The 14,194-nt window shown below is 33.1% G+C and overlaps 1 protein-coding gene across 1 annotated transcript; it reads left to right on the top strand.

Annotated features, from left to right (window-relative positions):
• Positions 1–6,082: 6,082 nt before the first annotated feature.
• Positions 6,083–8,103, top strand: LOC147410180 (heavy metal-associated isoprenylated plant protein 21-like). Its single transcript, XM_086417485.1, has 3 exons — positions 6,083–6,236; positions 6,393–6,468; positions 7,698–8,103. Exons 1-3 carry the CDS (start codon positions 6,156–6,158, stop codon positions 7,988–7,990), a joined length of 450 nt encoding a protein of 149 aa, XP_086273611.1. The 5' UTR covers positions 6,083–6,155; the 3' UTR covers positions 7,991–8,103.
• The last annotated feature ends 6,091 nt before the right edge of the window (positions 8,104–14,194 follow it).

Raw genomic sequence — 14,194 nt, 5'->3', positions numbered from 1 at the left:
GAGTTCTAACACCACCATTGGGATTACTTAGCTTAGATACATTAACATGGATCCATGTTCTAATTCTTGATTACTTAGTTTAGGTTAGACAAGAAAAATAAATAATAATAAAAAAAGAAAGAAAAATATAGCATTGATCGATTTAAAATTAGAGTTTTTCATTTCTTTCTTTGATCTCTAAACAAGAAACTCGATGGAGTTTCGTCCTTATTCTGATTTAATATTTAAAGAAAATAGATTAATTTTCTGAGTCCGAATCAAAATAGAAGATAAATCCAAGAAAATATAGATGAAGGTGTATAACGTGATGGGCCCAATAATAGCAATCAGCCTAAGTCCTTTAGTTTTCAATTAAAACAAAAAAACAAAAAAAAATCGGATTTGATTTGAAATGTCGGATGATTCAAGTCAAGTCGGTTTAATGACTCAGGAGTTTATAAGAGCCAGTCAGATAAATATATTAACAATTAAAGTGAATTTTAATATCTTAAAATTTAAAATTATATTAAAATTCACCATCTGCAAATCAAATTCTAGTTCGCTTGACTTGTGTGAAAAAACGAGACAACAAATTAACAGACAAAGAGTGGACCTACATCCTCAGATCAGAACAAGAGCAATTATTATTTAATAAAACATGTCTATCTAAACCTCTAAAATAAAAAATTCTTAAGAAATTAAATCCTACCCGCACCCCCTCTCCCCTCAACAAAATTTCAAACATTCACACAACTTAAACAAGTTTCGAGGGATGAATCAACTCAAAATCCAAGCGAATTGAGTAGACTTGTTCAAGTTTGATGTCCGAACTTTAAACGAATTTTAAAATTAGATTGTCGTATTAAAATAGAATCGTGATAATTTGATTCCCCCATGGCATACTCACAATACTCTCTTGATGTGGCATGTGCTAAACCATGGTTTTTTTTTTGCCTTGGGATACACATGCACATCCCCATAAAAATTTGTAGTTGTATATCCCGAGGCAAAAAAGATCCATGGTTCTAGCACATTCTTACTTGACGTGATTGGCTCGGGAACCGTAGATATCCTCTCATCGGGATATAGAAACGCGGTTTCCATAAAAATGAGTAGTTTTGTATCCCGAGCAGAATAGATCTATGATTTTCGAGTCTGTTACGTCCCTTGTTAGCAATTCAGAATATGGCAAAAATTTAATTTGTGAAAAATTCAGGTTCTATTTGATTTGGATTGCAAAAATCCGGTTTAAAATTTGACCAAAAATTTGATAAATGAAAAATATACGGCATATGCTTCATACGTGTATTATCTATTTCATTTCAAAAATTTGAAAACCAAAATTTCGGCCATATAATAGTGATGGTGATGTTAATGGTGATGGTAGTGATAATGAAGACATTAAATTTATTGGTAAAAGAATACCAAAGCCAAGGGACAAATCACCAATTTAGAAAATTAAGGTGTAATCTTAAATAAATGTAGATGGCCATGTCATTATATTTGTAAAGATAAAACGGACATTTGTCACATAAAAATGTGGATTTCTTTAAAATTTTGAAGCATGACTACTTCAAAGTCGACTTGAGTTACACGTCACAACTTACAAATTTACACTTTACAACATACAACAAGTTATAGTAGCATTTTTTTTTTCCTAACAAATTAAAAAAAAAAAATCTGTAAAAATCACATTTTATTCTTTTCAAACTTAAAATTCATGAATTATTCAAAATAGTCCAATAATCTGAAAAATAATACTTTTATTCAAAAAAATCAAAACATTGGTGAATCTTTCAAGAATAAAATAAGCGATTACTAACAAAGGTCACATCAGGTAAGTTTATAGAATATGTCACGTACCTAAGTTAGATTATCACGACTCTTTAAAATATCCTAGTCCCTCCATATATGTAGTTTTGAAGTGTTGATTTTGTAATTAAAAAATTCACCGACGTGGCAGGTGCAAGAATTGTAGATTTTTCCCCTTAGGAATGTACAGTTGTGTATTTAAGGGAAAAAAAATCTATGGTTCTTGCAAGATACACGTCAGTTGACTTTTTGAGGTTGAGTTACAAAATCACTACACATAGTTTTGATTGATGATTTTCTCACGTCTCCTCTGATAAATGCTGTTGACGTGGCATGACTTAGAATCATAGATTTTTTTCTCTTGGGATATACAATCATACATCCTTATAAATACATGGAGTTGTGTATCTTGAAAGAAAAGAAATCTATGACTCTAGCACATGCCACGTGGTTATAAATACATGGAGTTGTGTATCTTGAAAGAAAAGAAATCTATGACTCTAGCACATGCCACGTGGGGGAGGTCGTGTCAAAAAATCATTATCCTATAGTTTTCGTGTAAATTTATTTAATGTGAGGTGTCAAAGGACGTGCACCAAAAGTCCTCACACCTGGCTTTGTCTGACCACGATTTGGTTCCACATGTTCTATCTATAAGATTTCAGTGTTGGCCTTGTTCACTTCAATCAACACTAATGGGGGGTTAGAGTATGAATCTCAAATAAGAAATTATTTGAATTTAATATTTTTATTTGTAGATAATATATGGGTTAGGTTCCGGTGACTTAGGGAAAATGACTCAAGATCCTAACCATATAAATACAAAATCTAAAGGTTTGGATTTTTGTGTACCTAGATGTATAACACTGAGATTTTATTCTATTCTAAAGTTCAAAATCTTATAATATTATTAGGAAACGTTTCTAATGAGTTAATCAAATAAACACACGTAAAAGATGATGAGTACCCCGGCCCCTTGTATATGAATTAGTCCAAGTCCACTTTCAACTAGGGATTCAACTTGGTCCGGTTTAGAACCAAATCGAACTAGAACTAGACAAAATTGAATTTAGAATTGAACCGAACCAAACCAAACAGAATTAAGGTTGGTTCGGTTCGGTTCTTGGGTTGTCAATATCTGATAAATCTACTTCGAAACAACATATATTTTAGTGAAATAAATAATCAACAAGAAATATTTCGGACTTATGGATTGGAGTAATATTTCAGTTTTCACTCCCACTACATGAACAGGGGTGGATTTATAGTGGGGGTTGCGGGGGGCACTTGGCTCCACAAGAATTTTCAAATTCTAAGAATTAGTGAGTTATTGCAACAGATCTTAGCAGCGGATCATCAAAACATTTGTTATTATTGTCCCTACAAATAAATTTTCACTCTTAATTACCCCTACAACTATTTTTTTCCACTCTTAGTTGTCATCACAAAATTTTTTCTACTCTTACTTGCCCCCACACAGGAAAAAATCTTGACTCCGTCCCTGTACATGAAAACTGGAAATTTTGACAAGAAACTTCGACGGGCAAAAGTTCAAAATCTTATGAGACATTAATATATTATTAGGAAACGTTTCTTGTGCCATTCTAATGAGTTAATCGAATAAACACACGTAAAAGGTGATGAGTACCCCAGCCCCTAGTATATGAACTAGTCCAAGTCCACTTTCAACTAGGGATTCAACTTGGTCTGGTTTAGTACCAAATCAAACCAGAACTAGACAAAATTGAATTTAGAATCGAACCGAACCAAAACAAACAGAATTAAGGTTGGTTCGGTTCTTGGGTTGTCAATATCCGGTAAATCTACTTTGAAACAACATATATTTTAACGAAAGAAAGAAATAATCGACAAGAAATATTTCAGATTTATGGATTGGAGTAATATTTCAGTTTTCACTCCCACTACATGAATAAGGGCAGATTTATGGTGGGGGTTACAGGGGCACTTGCCCCCACAAGAATTTTCAAATTCTATGGATTAGCGAGTTATTGCAACAGATTTTAGCAGCGGATTAAAAAATCTACCATTATTGCACCTACAAAAAAATTTCCACTCTTAATTGCTGTCACATCTATTTTTTTCCACTCTAAGTTGTCCTCACAAATTTTTTTCTATTCTTATGTGCCCCCACATGGGAAAAATCTTTTCTCCGTTGTCCCTATACATGAAAACTGAAAATTTTAACAAGAAACTTTGAAGGGCCAAAGCCCCACAAATTTTAGATAACATCATACATCTAAACAAAACGTACACAACTTCAATTTATCCAAATAAAAATTGACTATGAAAAATTTGACAGCCTTGAGCCATTAAATATAAGCTTTTTTCACATTGTGGATCCGTAACTTAGTTTAGAAGACACTTCTTTGATGCAATAAGAATCGAATCGGATCAGATCCAGAATCAATTTAACATTTATCAGATGAGGACTTTATTGGATCATCCAAATCCAACTAGATAACAATTGGATTTAACCCATATTGACAAATAATAGATAGATAACATCAAACACCTAAACAAAATTTTTAGTATAATTAAGATACTTTCACATGTAGTACTATCTGATCAAGTCTCCCTATCCGATTGGATATGATCGATCCTAAACTGAACCGATAGATTATCCAGTTGGATTATTATTGGAACCCAAGTCCCCAATATGGATCCAAATTTCTTGAATATATCAAATATCAGGTCTGATCCGATCGATTGATAGCCCTAATGTACTGTAAAGACCTTTCATGTTACATAACCACTTGAGAGGGATAGAGAGGGAGTCATCCTCTAGAAAAGGTTTCACCTAAATCGACCCCATCTCATTAATTAAACCCATCTCCCTCAAAAAAAAAAAAAATAATAATATCTAAGGTTTTGCTTTGTGGTTATACTTGTTTTGCAATCCTCGTTCAATAATGCAGGAGAGATGGGGTCCATGGCAATTAATTTGAAAGGTTGAACTCTATGTACCCAAACAAACCATCATTATCGATATTAAAAACCAATCAAGAAAACATAACAACAACAAAAATGAAAATACAAATAAAAATAAAAAGAGGAAATTAACTTCATATTTGGATGTATAATATAAATGATGAACAGAGGTTCTAGAGCATAAAAATGATTAATTGTGCCCTCATTGGTGTCCAATTTTTCCCTTTTCTCACAATAATTTTAATATACCATTCTAGTCAAGGTTCATTTTATTTGGCAAAGTTGAGACTATCAACTAAATTTTTATTTTATTTTGTTTTATTAATTTTTTTTTTGAGGTATTCAAAAATATTAATTTGTAACCAAAAATATTACGCAATATTCAATATTTCGTTATGATCTTAGCGAAAACATTTCAAGACCTCATGAAAATTTAAATCATGATCTTATCTTAGTTAAAAAATAATAATTAATGATTTAATTCTTGATTGATGGCTTTTTCCAAATTAAAAGGAGTACAAAGATGAAATGTGTTTCAATAGAGGCCACAAAATTGTCACTTGAGATTAAAATTCAAACTAACTAGAAGAGCAAATAGAATCAAATAAAAGAGCAAAGAGATATTATTGTGCTCATTTATGATTAAAGAATTAGGAAAGCAAGCCGGGCACCTTATTGATGATAATCAAAAGCAAACACAAAAGCACTTTACAACAGTTTTCCATTAGGCCAACAAATAAATAAATGATAAAACCCCAAAAGCCTTTGTTGCCCCTTGTATGATCTCGAGACACCAACCATGATATTGGGGTTTCCTTGGTTTTATTTTAGTTTCCAAAACACAACTTGTTCATACCTCCTATATTAAAATGGTAGCGATATAGTCACCCCAATTACTAGCTACCAAGGGCACCTCACACTATAACTTGCTTTGTTTTGTCTTTTTTTTTTTGGTCTTATATAAGTAAGAAGTTTTTGAATGAACTGATAATTGGTAACCAAAAATCATCCCATTCTGAATCTTCTAACATCATCAAAACAAGTTCAAGAACAATAAATCGTTGAATTGTTTTTATAAATCACTTTTGATGGGATTATAAATTTTAAATCTGATTTTTAGCATGGATGATATCTTCACCTTACCAAAGAGATCATTGGCACACAAAAATTAATCCATTCCAAAACTTTTAACTCATATAAGACAAAAAATTTGACTATGGTGTTGGGGTGCCCTTGACAATAATTGGGGTGCCAAACTGCTAACCCTACCCATATCAAAATCCATCATTCAGTCCCTCTATAAATACCAGACCACATTATTGATTAATCACTCCATATCTCTCTCTCTCTCTCTCTCTCTCTTCTCTCTTTTAATTTGAAATTCTCTGAGGTTGCTTTGTGGAAAAGAGAAGAAAATGGGTGCTCTTGACTATCTCTCTAACTTTTGCACAGTTTCTAGCACAAGTGTAATAAGGAAGAAACGAAAACCAATGCAGGTACTTGTTAAGACCATCACGATCTCCTCCTTTTAAGTCCTTTTCTCCAACTACTTTGCTGTCTTGTCTTCTCTTGTAGTGATTTTGATCTTTGTTCCATAAACAACCTTTAATCAGAATTAGGCTTAGCTAATTAAGTTATATTTTCTTTTTCAGACAGTGGAGATCAAGGTGAAAATGGACTGTGATGGCTGTGAGAGGAAAGTCAAAAATGCTGTTTGTTCTATGAAAGGTTCAAATCTGAAAGCTTTTTAAAACCTTCTCCTCATCTATATATATGTGTGTGTGTGTGTAAACTGTGGTTGTACCTCTAATTAATTTAACAAATAAAAGAGAAAAATACAAGTATTTAACAACTCATGAAACTATAATACTGCTTAAATTTCAACTCTAATTTAAAAGGGTTTTAACTCTATATACAGTTTCAATTGAACAATAAAGAAAAAATATTAGATATGGAAATTGAATTCATCTTCATTAACATAAAAAAGATGGATAGAAACCAAACTAATTTGAACACATCAACCCTACTTGATAGCATATCTCATCTCATTTCAGCACCCAAGGAGACCGAGTTGACTCGTTTGAGTTAACTCGTCTGACATAAATCAACCCCTTTAAAGTTAAAACCCAGTTTTGATAAATATTATTTATTTATATGATTCATGTTCTAATTAAATTCATGGTTGTTAGTGTTTAATCTCATTCTCTTGTAACTTTATCATATATCAATCTGATTCTTCGACTATATAAATTATTGCATAGTGACAAAGTTCGGATTCTGTAATTAATCAGTGAGGGTTCAATTCGGCTAATTCGGATAAATTTGAATAATTTTTTTTTAAAAATTGGCAAAATTTTTTTAAAAAATTGGCAAAATTTCCGAGATAATATAAAATATTTTATTGAATTTCTTATCAAAACCTATCATTATCAATTTCTCTCTCTAAATACTAATTTCTTAGATGTTTCAATGTTGAAAAAACTAAACTAAAATTTTGGAGGTGAAGGATAAAACTGTTTCCATATTCCATGATTAATTGAGGGATTCACTGAATTAACCGGTTGGCCACTAACTCAAAGAATTTTACAAAATTTTTTACTATGAATTATTGGGTAATTTAGAAATATATCCCTCATGTAATGTTGAGTATTTAGCTAACCCTTCATTTTCAAATTAGTTATACATACCCCTCAACTGTGGTCTTCTATGAGAGACTAACATAAAGTGACCAGAATACCCTCTTGGTCTTCTATGAGAGACTGGTTTCATAGGGATCAGTACCATGCTTTCAGGAGATTCATTTTTTTTTTTGGTGGGAATCCCTAAGATTAATATCCTAACATCTCATCAGCTGCCCATTTTCACTTAATTTTTTCCTAAAAAAATTGAAGTATGATGGGTGGTGATATATTAAATTAAAGGTGATTGATTATAAATAATTGATGATGTCATGTCAGGTGTGAAATCGGTGGATGTTAGTCGAAAAGAAAGTCGTGTGAGTGTATCGGGTTATGTAGAGCCGAACAAGGTGTTGAAGAAAGTGCAGAGCACAGGAAAGAAGGCAGAGATTTGGCCTTACGTCCAATACAATTTAGTAGCCTATCCTTATGTGGCTCAGGCCTACGACAAGAAGGCGCCATCAGGTTACGTGAGGAATGTGGTGCAAGCTCTCCCTAGTCCCAACAATTCCGACCAAATTTACACCTCCCTCTTCAGTGACGAGAACCCACATGCATGCTCCATTATGTAAACAATAATTATTAATTTCCACCTTCCACCATGATCATGTATATATACCCTTGACACTACTTAAATGTTGAGTTTGTATCTTTAATCTGTGATTTCATGCTTGATATGTTCAAATTAATCTTTTGGGAAAGGGGAAGAAAACCAAAGATTACAAGTTGATGAAGTATTAGGAATTAATGTTATAATGCACATAGTATGAAATAATTTATTGAGAGTTCTTGGATGATTATTACATAAACCCTAATAAGGGGTTTAACTATTTATGGAGATTACATGAACAAAGATATGGAAGGTAAGCCTAATCTGATAATCCTAATGAACATAAATAACTCCTCATATTTAAATTTAAATATCTTACTAATTAATCATTCCTAATATATAAAAATACTAATAGATATATTCGTTGCAACCTTCTATTTGTGATGAGATTGAAGAAAATGTTTTAGAAAAAGTACTGTAATACACAAGTGTCTCAAAAGAAATATTTATTCAAAAAAGGAAGGAGGGGCTAGTTAAGACACCAAACTCATTGGAAGCATCCTCTTGATTTAAATCTTGATGGAATGTACATTGGAAGGTGCCTTTCGGAGTTGAAACTTATTAAATACCACCCAGTTTCTCTAGGCATGTATTGTTAAGAAAACAGGTGCAATTGAAATAACAAAACAAATCGAAAAACCAAACATAAGATGTAATTACACAAAGAAACAGAGATTTTTCGTGATTCCCTCTAGATTGAGGTACGTCCACGGATCACACCGATTCCACTATGAAGAAAAACTCACAATTATATATTACACACTTTCACCAAAAAATAAGAAATATAAATATTCTAGGAAACCTAATTAGAATTTTACATAATATTAATAAAATTACAAAAATATCCTTGAAAAAATTTACCAGCGTGAAGGCGTGATTTGATTTTCAATGCCTCATTGTTGATCAGTGCTATCAAGCTTCACAAATCACAACACGTATTCTTCTAAGTTTGAGACTAATAAGACACCCCCTAAATCCCTAAGACACCCTTTGAACTAATGAGCAGTCCTTTTTTGAGTCGGAGACCTATAAGGTAGGATCCATTTGATCCCCTTTGGACTAATGAGCGGTCCATCTCTTTGAACGGATTACTCTCTCTTTTTTACATTAAAAAGCGTAGCTTAGCAAATACTAGATATTAACACATTTTGTCATTGCATATCAGATAATTAATTTATATATTTTGAATTAATATTTTTTAGGATTTTCTTATTATAGTACTTGTGATAGAAAACTAGCCTACTAAACTTGGAATTACACAAAGTAATTCCAACGTACAAGATTGTTATCCCCCCCGCCCCCTCCCTTCCCGGTGCATGCCCTCTGAGGCCATGACAAGCAGACACACTTGGCCCACCAATTCTTGTGCTAGTTGTTCATTTAATTTTAAAAATAATAATAACTATGCAATAATGAATTTAAAATATGTAAAGCTATTGTTATAAAGTTGACTAGGATGACCTAAGTTGAGTCAAGTCATCAAGGTGAGTCAATTAGATGGACAGTCAAGTTACGTACGTCAAGTTTGAAACCAATTAATGGTCGGCAAGGAAGTATTTATATATTTTGTTTTCAAAATAAATGTTACAACTACCTTACAACTAAGGATTGAAAATAGTCATCATCATAGCTTTTGATAAGTAACAAAAATCTTGATCATCATCCAATTCTCTATTATTGAAAACTTTGGAAGATAATTTTGACGACCCATGAGATCGTGCCAAATGGTACCGTTTACGAACTCAATAAGTACTGAACTATCTGAAGAACCAAGTTTGATAATGTAGCATAATAGGTCGGACTCAGTACCACAACTCATGATACAAACCGATGATAGAAGTGAATCCCAAGAGATTAGGGATTCTGGATACAGAAAGATAAGGTTTGACCTGGAATTCGAGGGATCGTCCTAAAATAAAGGAGAATCCCCCTAAATATGAGGAATGATTAAAGACACATTTCTCAGTAAGATTCATAAGATAGATTCTATGCAATAATTGAGAGAAATCCTTATAAATAAGGGAGAAACAAGAAATGAAGAGAATTAATTTTTTCTCTTTTAATTGACAAATTACTACACAATGGTTTAAGGTTCTGATTTGAGCGTTGAAAAGTTATTATTGCAAGAACACCTAGGGGCACGAGAGAAGGAGATCGTGAGGTATTGTCACAGATCTTGACGTAGTATAAGTTTTTGCATCTACAAAATTCATATGTCATCCATTAGAGCATGAGTCTAAAGATCTTATTCTTATCTCAGTTCATGTCATTTTGATATTCCCCTTGTTCTTATTTGGAGGGTGTTACCTCACATTGTTGTCATTATTGGTGGTCATCATATATGTATAAACTATCTCAATTGACTTGTTTTATTTATAATTATATAACCTATAAGGGTTACTCCTGAATTCCCTCACATATGATCATTTATAATTTTTTGTTTCCCAATATTTGTCACCCACCTCTACATATCATAAACTTTTTCTTTTGATAACCGGGTATCCTTGTCGAAAGTGGATGGGGCTTGGATTTGGGCTTTGCCCAGTCCATGGGGGTATGTGCAATGCCCGCATATCAGGTGGCCCCTGAGGAATTAATGCTTATATTGGGTATTGAACTCACGACTTACAGACATTAATTGCTTATCGGTCCGGAATTTCCCTTGAGCTAATCCCTGGGAGTTGACATCTCATAAACTTGTTTTCTTGATTGCCCAATATATCATTCCCTAAGATATGATGGGCAAGCTTTTACGTATAGTTTCACCATTACAATTTTTGGTTACGAAGTTCTTTGAGAGCACATCATCCTTAGCTATGCATCCAGCTCTATCTATGTAGGTAAATTATTCAATTTCTCACTCTTTATGGATATCTCACATATTGGAAAATTTGACGATGGAAGAAGAAAATTAACTTCTAGGCTCGAAAAGATTCGATCTCTTTTAGACAAATATTCTCCCCTACTGGTTGAACCAAAGTACACAAGGGATCGACGAACAAATGCCTTCAGGATACAAAGAAGCCTTACACTCAATATACTAAATCAGATTATGTACGATCTGATTTAGCCTAGAACACTCGGAAAAATAACAAACTGATGATGTCTATATCTTAAACTTAGAGAGAGGAGAATACAGAAATTTTCGGTGAAGAAATCTGAATCCTGGTTGGCTTTTTATAGTCATTTCTGTGTCTGTTGACCAAGAGTCATGATATAATGTCTCTTGGTCTAATAGCCGTTAGATTGTGCCTTATCTGAGATCTAACGATCTAGATTGCACCCTATCGAAGGAATGTGTCTCATGTCCTTTAACTAATACTTTTAGTTGAATCTGTTTGATCTAGTAGCTCTGATCGCGTCCAATCAGTTGTCATTTGATCTAACGGATCCGATCGTTTCTGATCAGGTACTATATCAATTCATCGCACCTGATCATTCTGATCAGGTACTACCTTAATCCAATGCATTGGATCGTTCTCGATTCGGTATTATTTCGATCCATCGTATCCGATCGGATACTAACTTGATCGTACGGTGCTAATCGCACCCGATCCATCACACATGACGGATCAACCACCACTGTTGGATGGTTTCGTATCCCGAAAACTTTAAGGCTCCCCAGCTCCTCGCGACGATGCGTAAGTGCAAAGTGCGCCTCAAAGCGCCCTAAACGCCCAATCGCCCTTTCGCACGTCGCACGTGTGCGTGTGCGTGCGCGGGTGGTGCTTCGCACCACCTCGAAGCACTGGATCAAAACCTAAAGGTGTGACACAAACACAACTAACTATGTTGGCTATTACTTATAAGGTACACCACTTACTTACTTGTGAGCGATGTGGGACTAAACTTTATATACACAAAAAACCTCAAAATCTAACTTAAGAAAAACAAAACAAACAAAAGACTATAAAAATTCTTATTTTATTTTGAAAATATACAACATCACATAGATAACAAAAATACTCGCTTTTCTATATATATCGCTCTAGTCTCGATTAACATTTTTTATCCTTTTAGATCCGAAAGTAACTTTAATTAGTAATAATTTTTAGTTTGATTCCTGACTCTCTCCACTCTATAGTTGTCCAAGATTTGTAATTAATAATCAAGAAGGAAAATTATAAATACCCCTTGGGATTTCAAGGTGATGACATAGACCCCTTACCTCATTCTTCTTTGAGAAACTGAAAAAAAAAAAAAAAAAAAAAAAAAAAAAAATCAAAATACCCTCATCTTCAAAATCTTGTCAAGAACCTTGAGTTCTCTTCTTAAAAACCCACCCACTGTGGTACTTCACATTGGGGGTTGAAAGAGATAGAATCATAAAGACGAGTGGAATTTTAGCTAAGCAGCTAAAGAGGTCTCTCTCTCTCTCTCTTTTTTTTTTTTTTTTTTGGAAAGAATCAAAGATAATCGAATTTTGGTCATTTTCTTTTCTTATTGATTGACCTTTTTGTTAGCCTCTTATGGAAGACCGAAGTCAAGGGATGTATTATCAATTTGAAAATCTAGGGCTAGATATAATTTTCGCTAAAATCACATAATTACCCTAAAATTACTCAAAAAAATTGTGATGTAATGGTGCTTTTGGTCATTTTCAGTTAGTGTAATGCGACTAGGTCACACTCACCACAGTAAGCAAATATATTTTATGTTAAAATATTAAAAAAATGAATATATTTATATTATATAGATTACAAGATAAGAGCGGGAGAATGATTGAAAGGAGTATGATATTTTGTCTGATTATTATTATTTAGAGTTTTTAGAAGAGAAACTTGTACCAAAAGAAACTTTTAAGCTTTTACCACTGTTTGGTTGATTTAAGTAGTTAATCTTATGAACCCACCACCAATCAATCATCACTTGTTAAATCAAAACCTGCATTATCATTTCACCATATAATAAACATGTCTTGAGATTCTAAATCTAATTAACCAACTTTCTTAATTAATTTTCTTTAGTGGTATTTTCCAAAATGCAATCAAATGGTTGAATTCATTTGTCCACTTTATCAGGTTTCCCAGGCCATTTCCTGAGGAAATTCAATTTCCTTGAGAAATAATTTTCCCACAAATCCTTATTGGATTAATTCCAAAATGACCCTATCCAATCCAAATCCTAGTGTGTTATTAGCACTTCTAATAATTTGAAGAATGGTAAATAAGAGCTTCTTGTGATAGTCATTTTTGTTCCTACCTAAGACCATAACACGTACCCCCAAAATATAAAATAATTCTCACGTAATAAGACGAAGTCCAAGTTCCCGAACTTATTTAAATCAATATCTTAAAGCAATTCACATATCGATTCACCTTCTTGCTTCTTTCCTCCCTGGCTTGATTCATGGACCTATTCTCTTTTGTTGCTTGTTCTGTTCTCCTTGCTTTGAGACCTTTCACTAGCAAGCTCTTTACTACTTACTACTCTCCTCAGAAGAAAAAGGTCTTCCCCGCTGCTTTCGCTTTTGTCTCACCTTGCAGTTTAGAAAGAAAAAAAAAAAAAAAAAACAATATCTAAGAAAATGATTGTTTTGTTGTTATGTCATTCCAAGGCTCAGGCCCTTAGAAGTAGAAGTTCGAGAATGGGGAATGGTGCAGCTTACCCTCTTGTAGTAAGACATATATGCATGCGGTAGAACTATTAATAGAGTGGTCCAATTCCAACCTTTAGGGTTGAGTAGCACCTTTCAAGGCCCTATTTCTACACAAATCTAGGAGAACAATATGATGTGACGAATAGAGCCCTTATATCAATATCGCTTCGTGCCTTTTTTTTCGGTGATTAATGATACCTTGTAATGGCGAGATGAAGTCCCACCCAAAGGAATAATAGCATCTGAGAGATATTGCATACTTGATTTGAGCCTAAACTTTTATCTGATTCTGAACTCATATTTGACTTGAACCCGATCTCATATTTGATATGAATTTAAGTTCGTATATGATCTGAACCCTATCACATATCCAAATTCAAGTATATCCTTTTATATTAAATAAGATACAAATAAAATCTTGTCATATTGATGTGACATCAAATGTCAAAATTTTATATTTCTCTACTTTACATTAATCATTTGGATCACTTATATAACAGACTCAAGTGTCGACTTTCAAGTAATGGGTACATCTTCTAAAAAGCACTCTAGTGTATTTCAACTACC

Source organism: Akebia trifoliata, chromosome 2, assembly GCF_017979445.1.
Source record: "Akebia trifoliata isolate Shusen 1 chromosome 2, ASM1797944v1, whole genome shotgun sequence".
In the NCBI taxonomy this organism is placed as follows: Eukaryota; Viridiplantae; Streptophyta; class Magnoliopsida; order Ranunculales; family Lardizabalaceae; genus Akebia; species Akebia trifoliata.
The sequence above is the reverse complement of the archived record's forward strand: the minus strand, read 5'-3'. Positions and strand labels throughout refer to the sequence as shown.

Coding starts and splice junctions, on each gene's coding strand:
- LOC147410180 (XM_086417485.1), top strand. CDS start 6,156: ATGGGTGCTCTTGACTATCTCTCTAACTTTTGCACAGTTTCTAGCACA. Junction 6,237..6,392: donor AGAAACGAAAACCAATGCAG/GTACTTGTTAAG, acceptor TTTCTTTTTCAG/ACAGTGGAGATCAAGGTGAA. Junction 6,469..7,697: donor TGCTGTTTGTTCTATGAAAG/GTTCAAATCTGA, acceptor ATGTCATGTCAG/GTGTGAAATCGGTGGATGTT.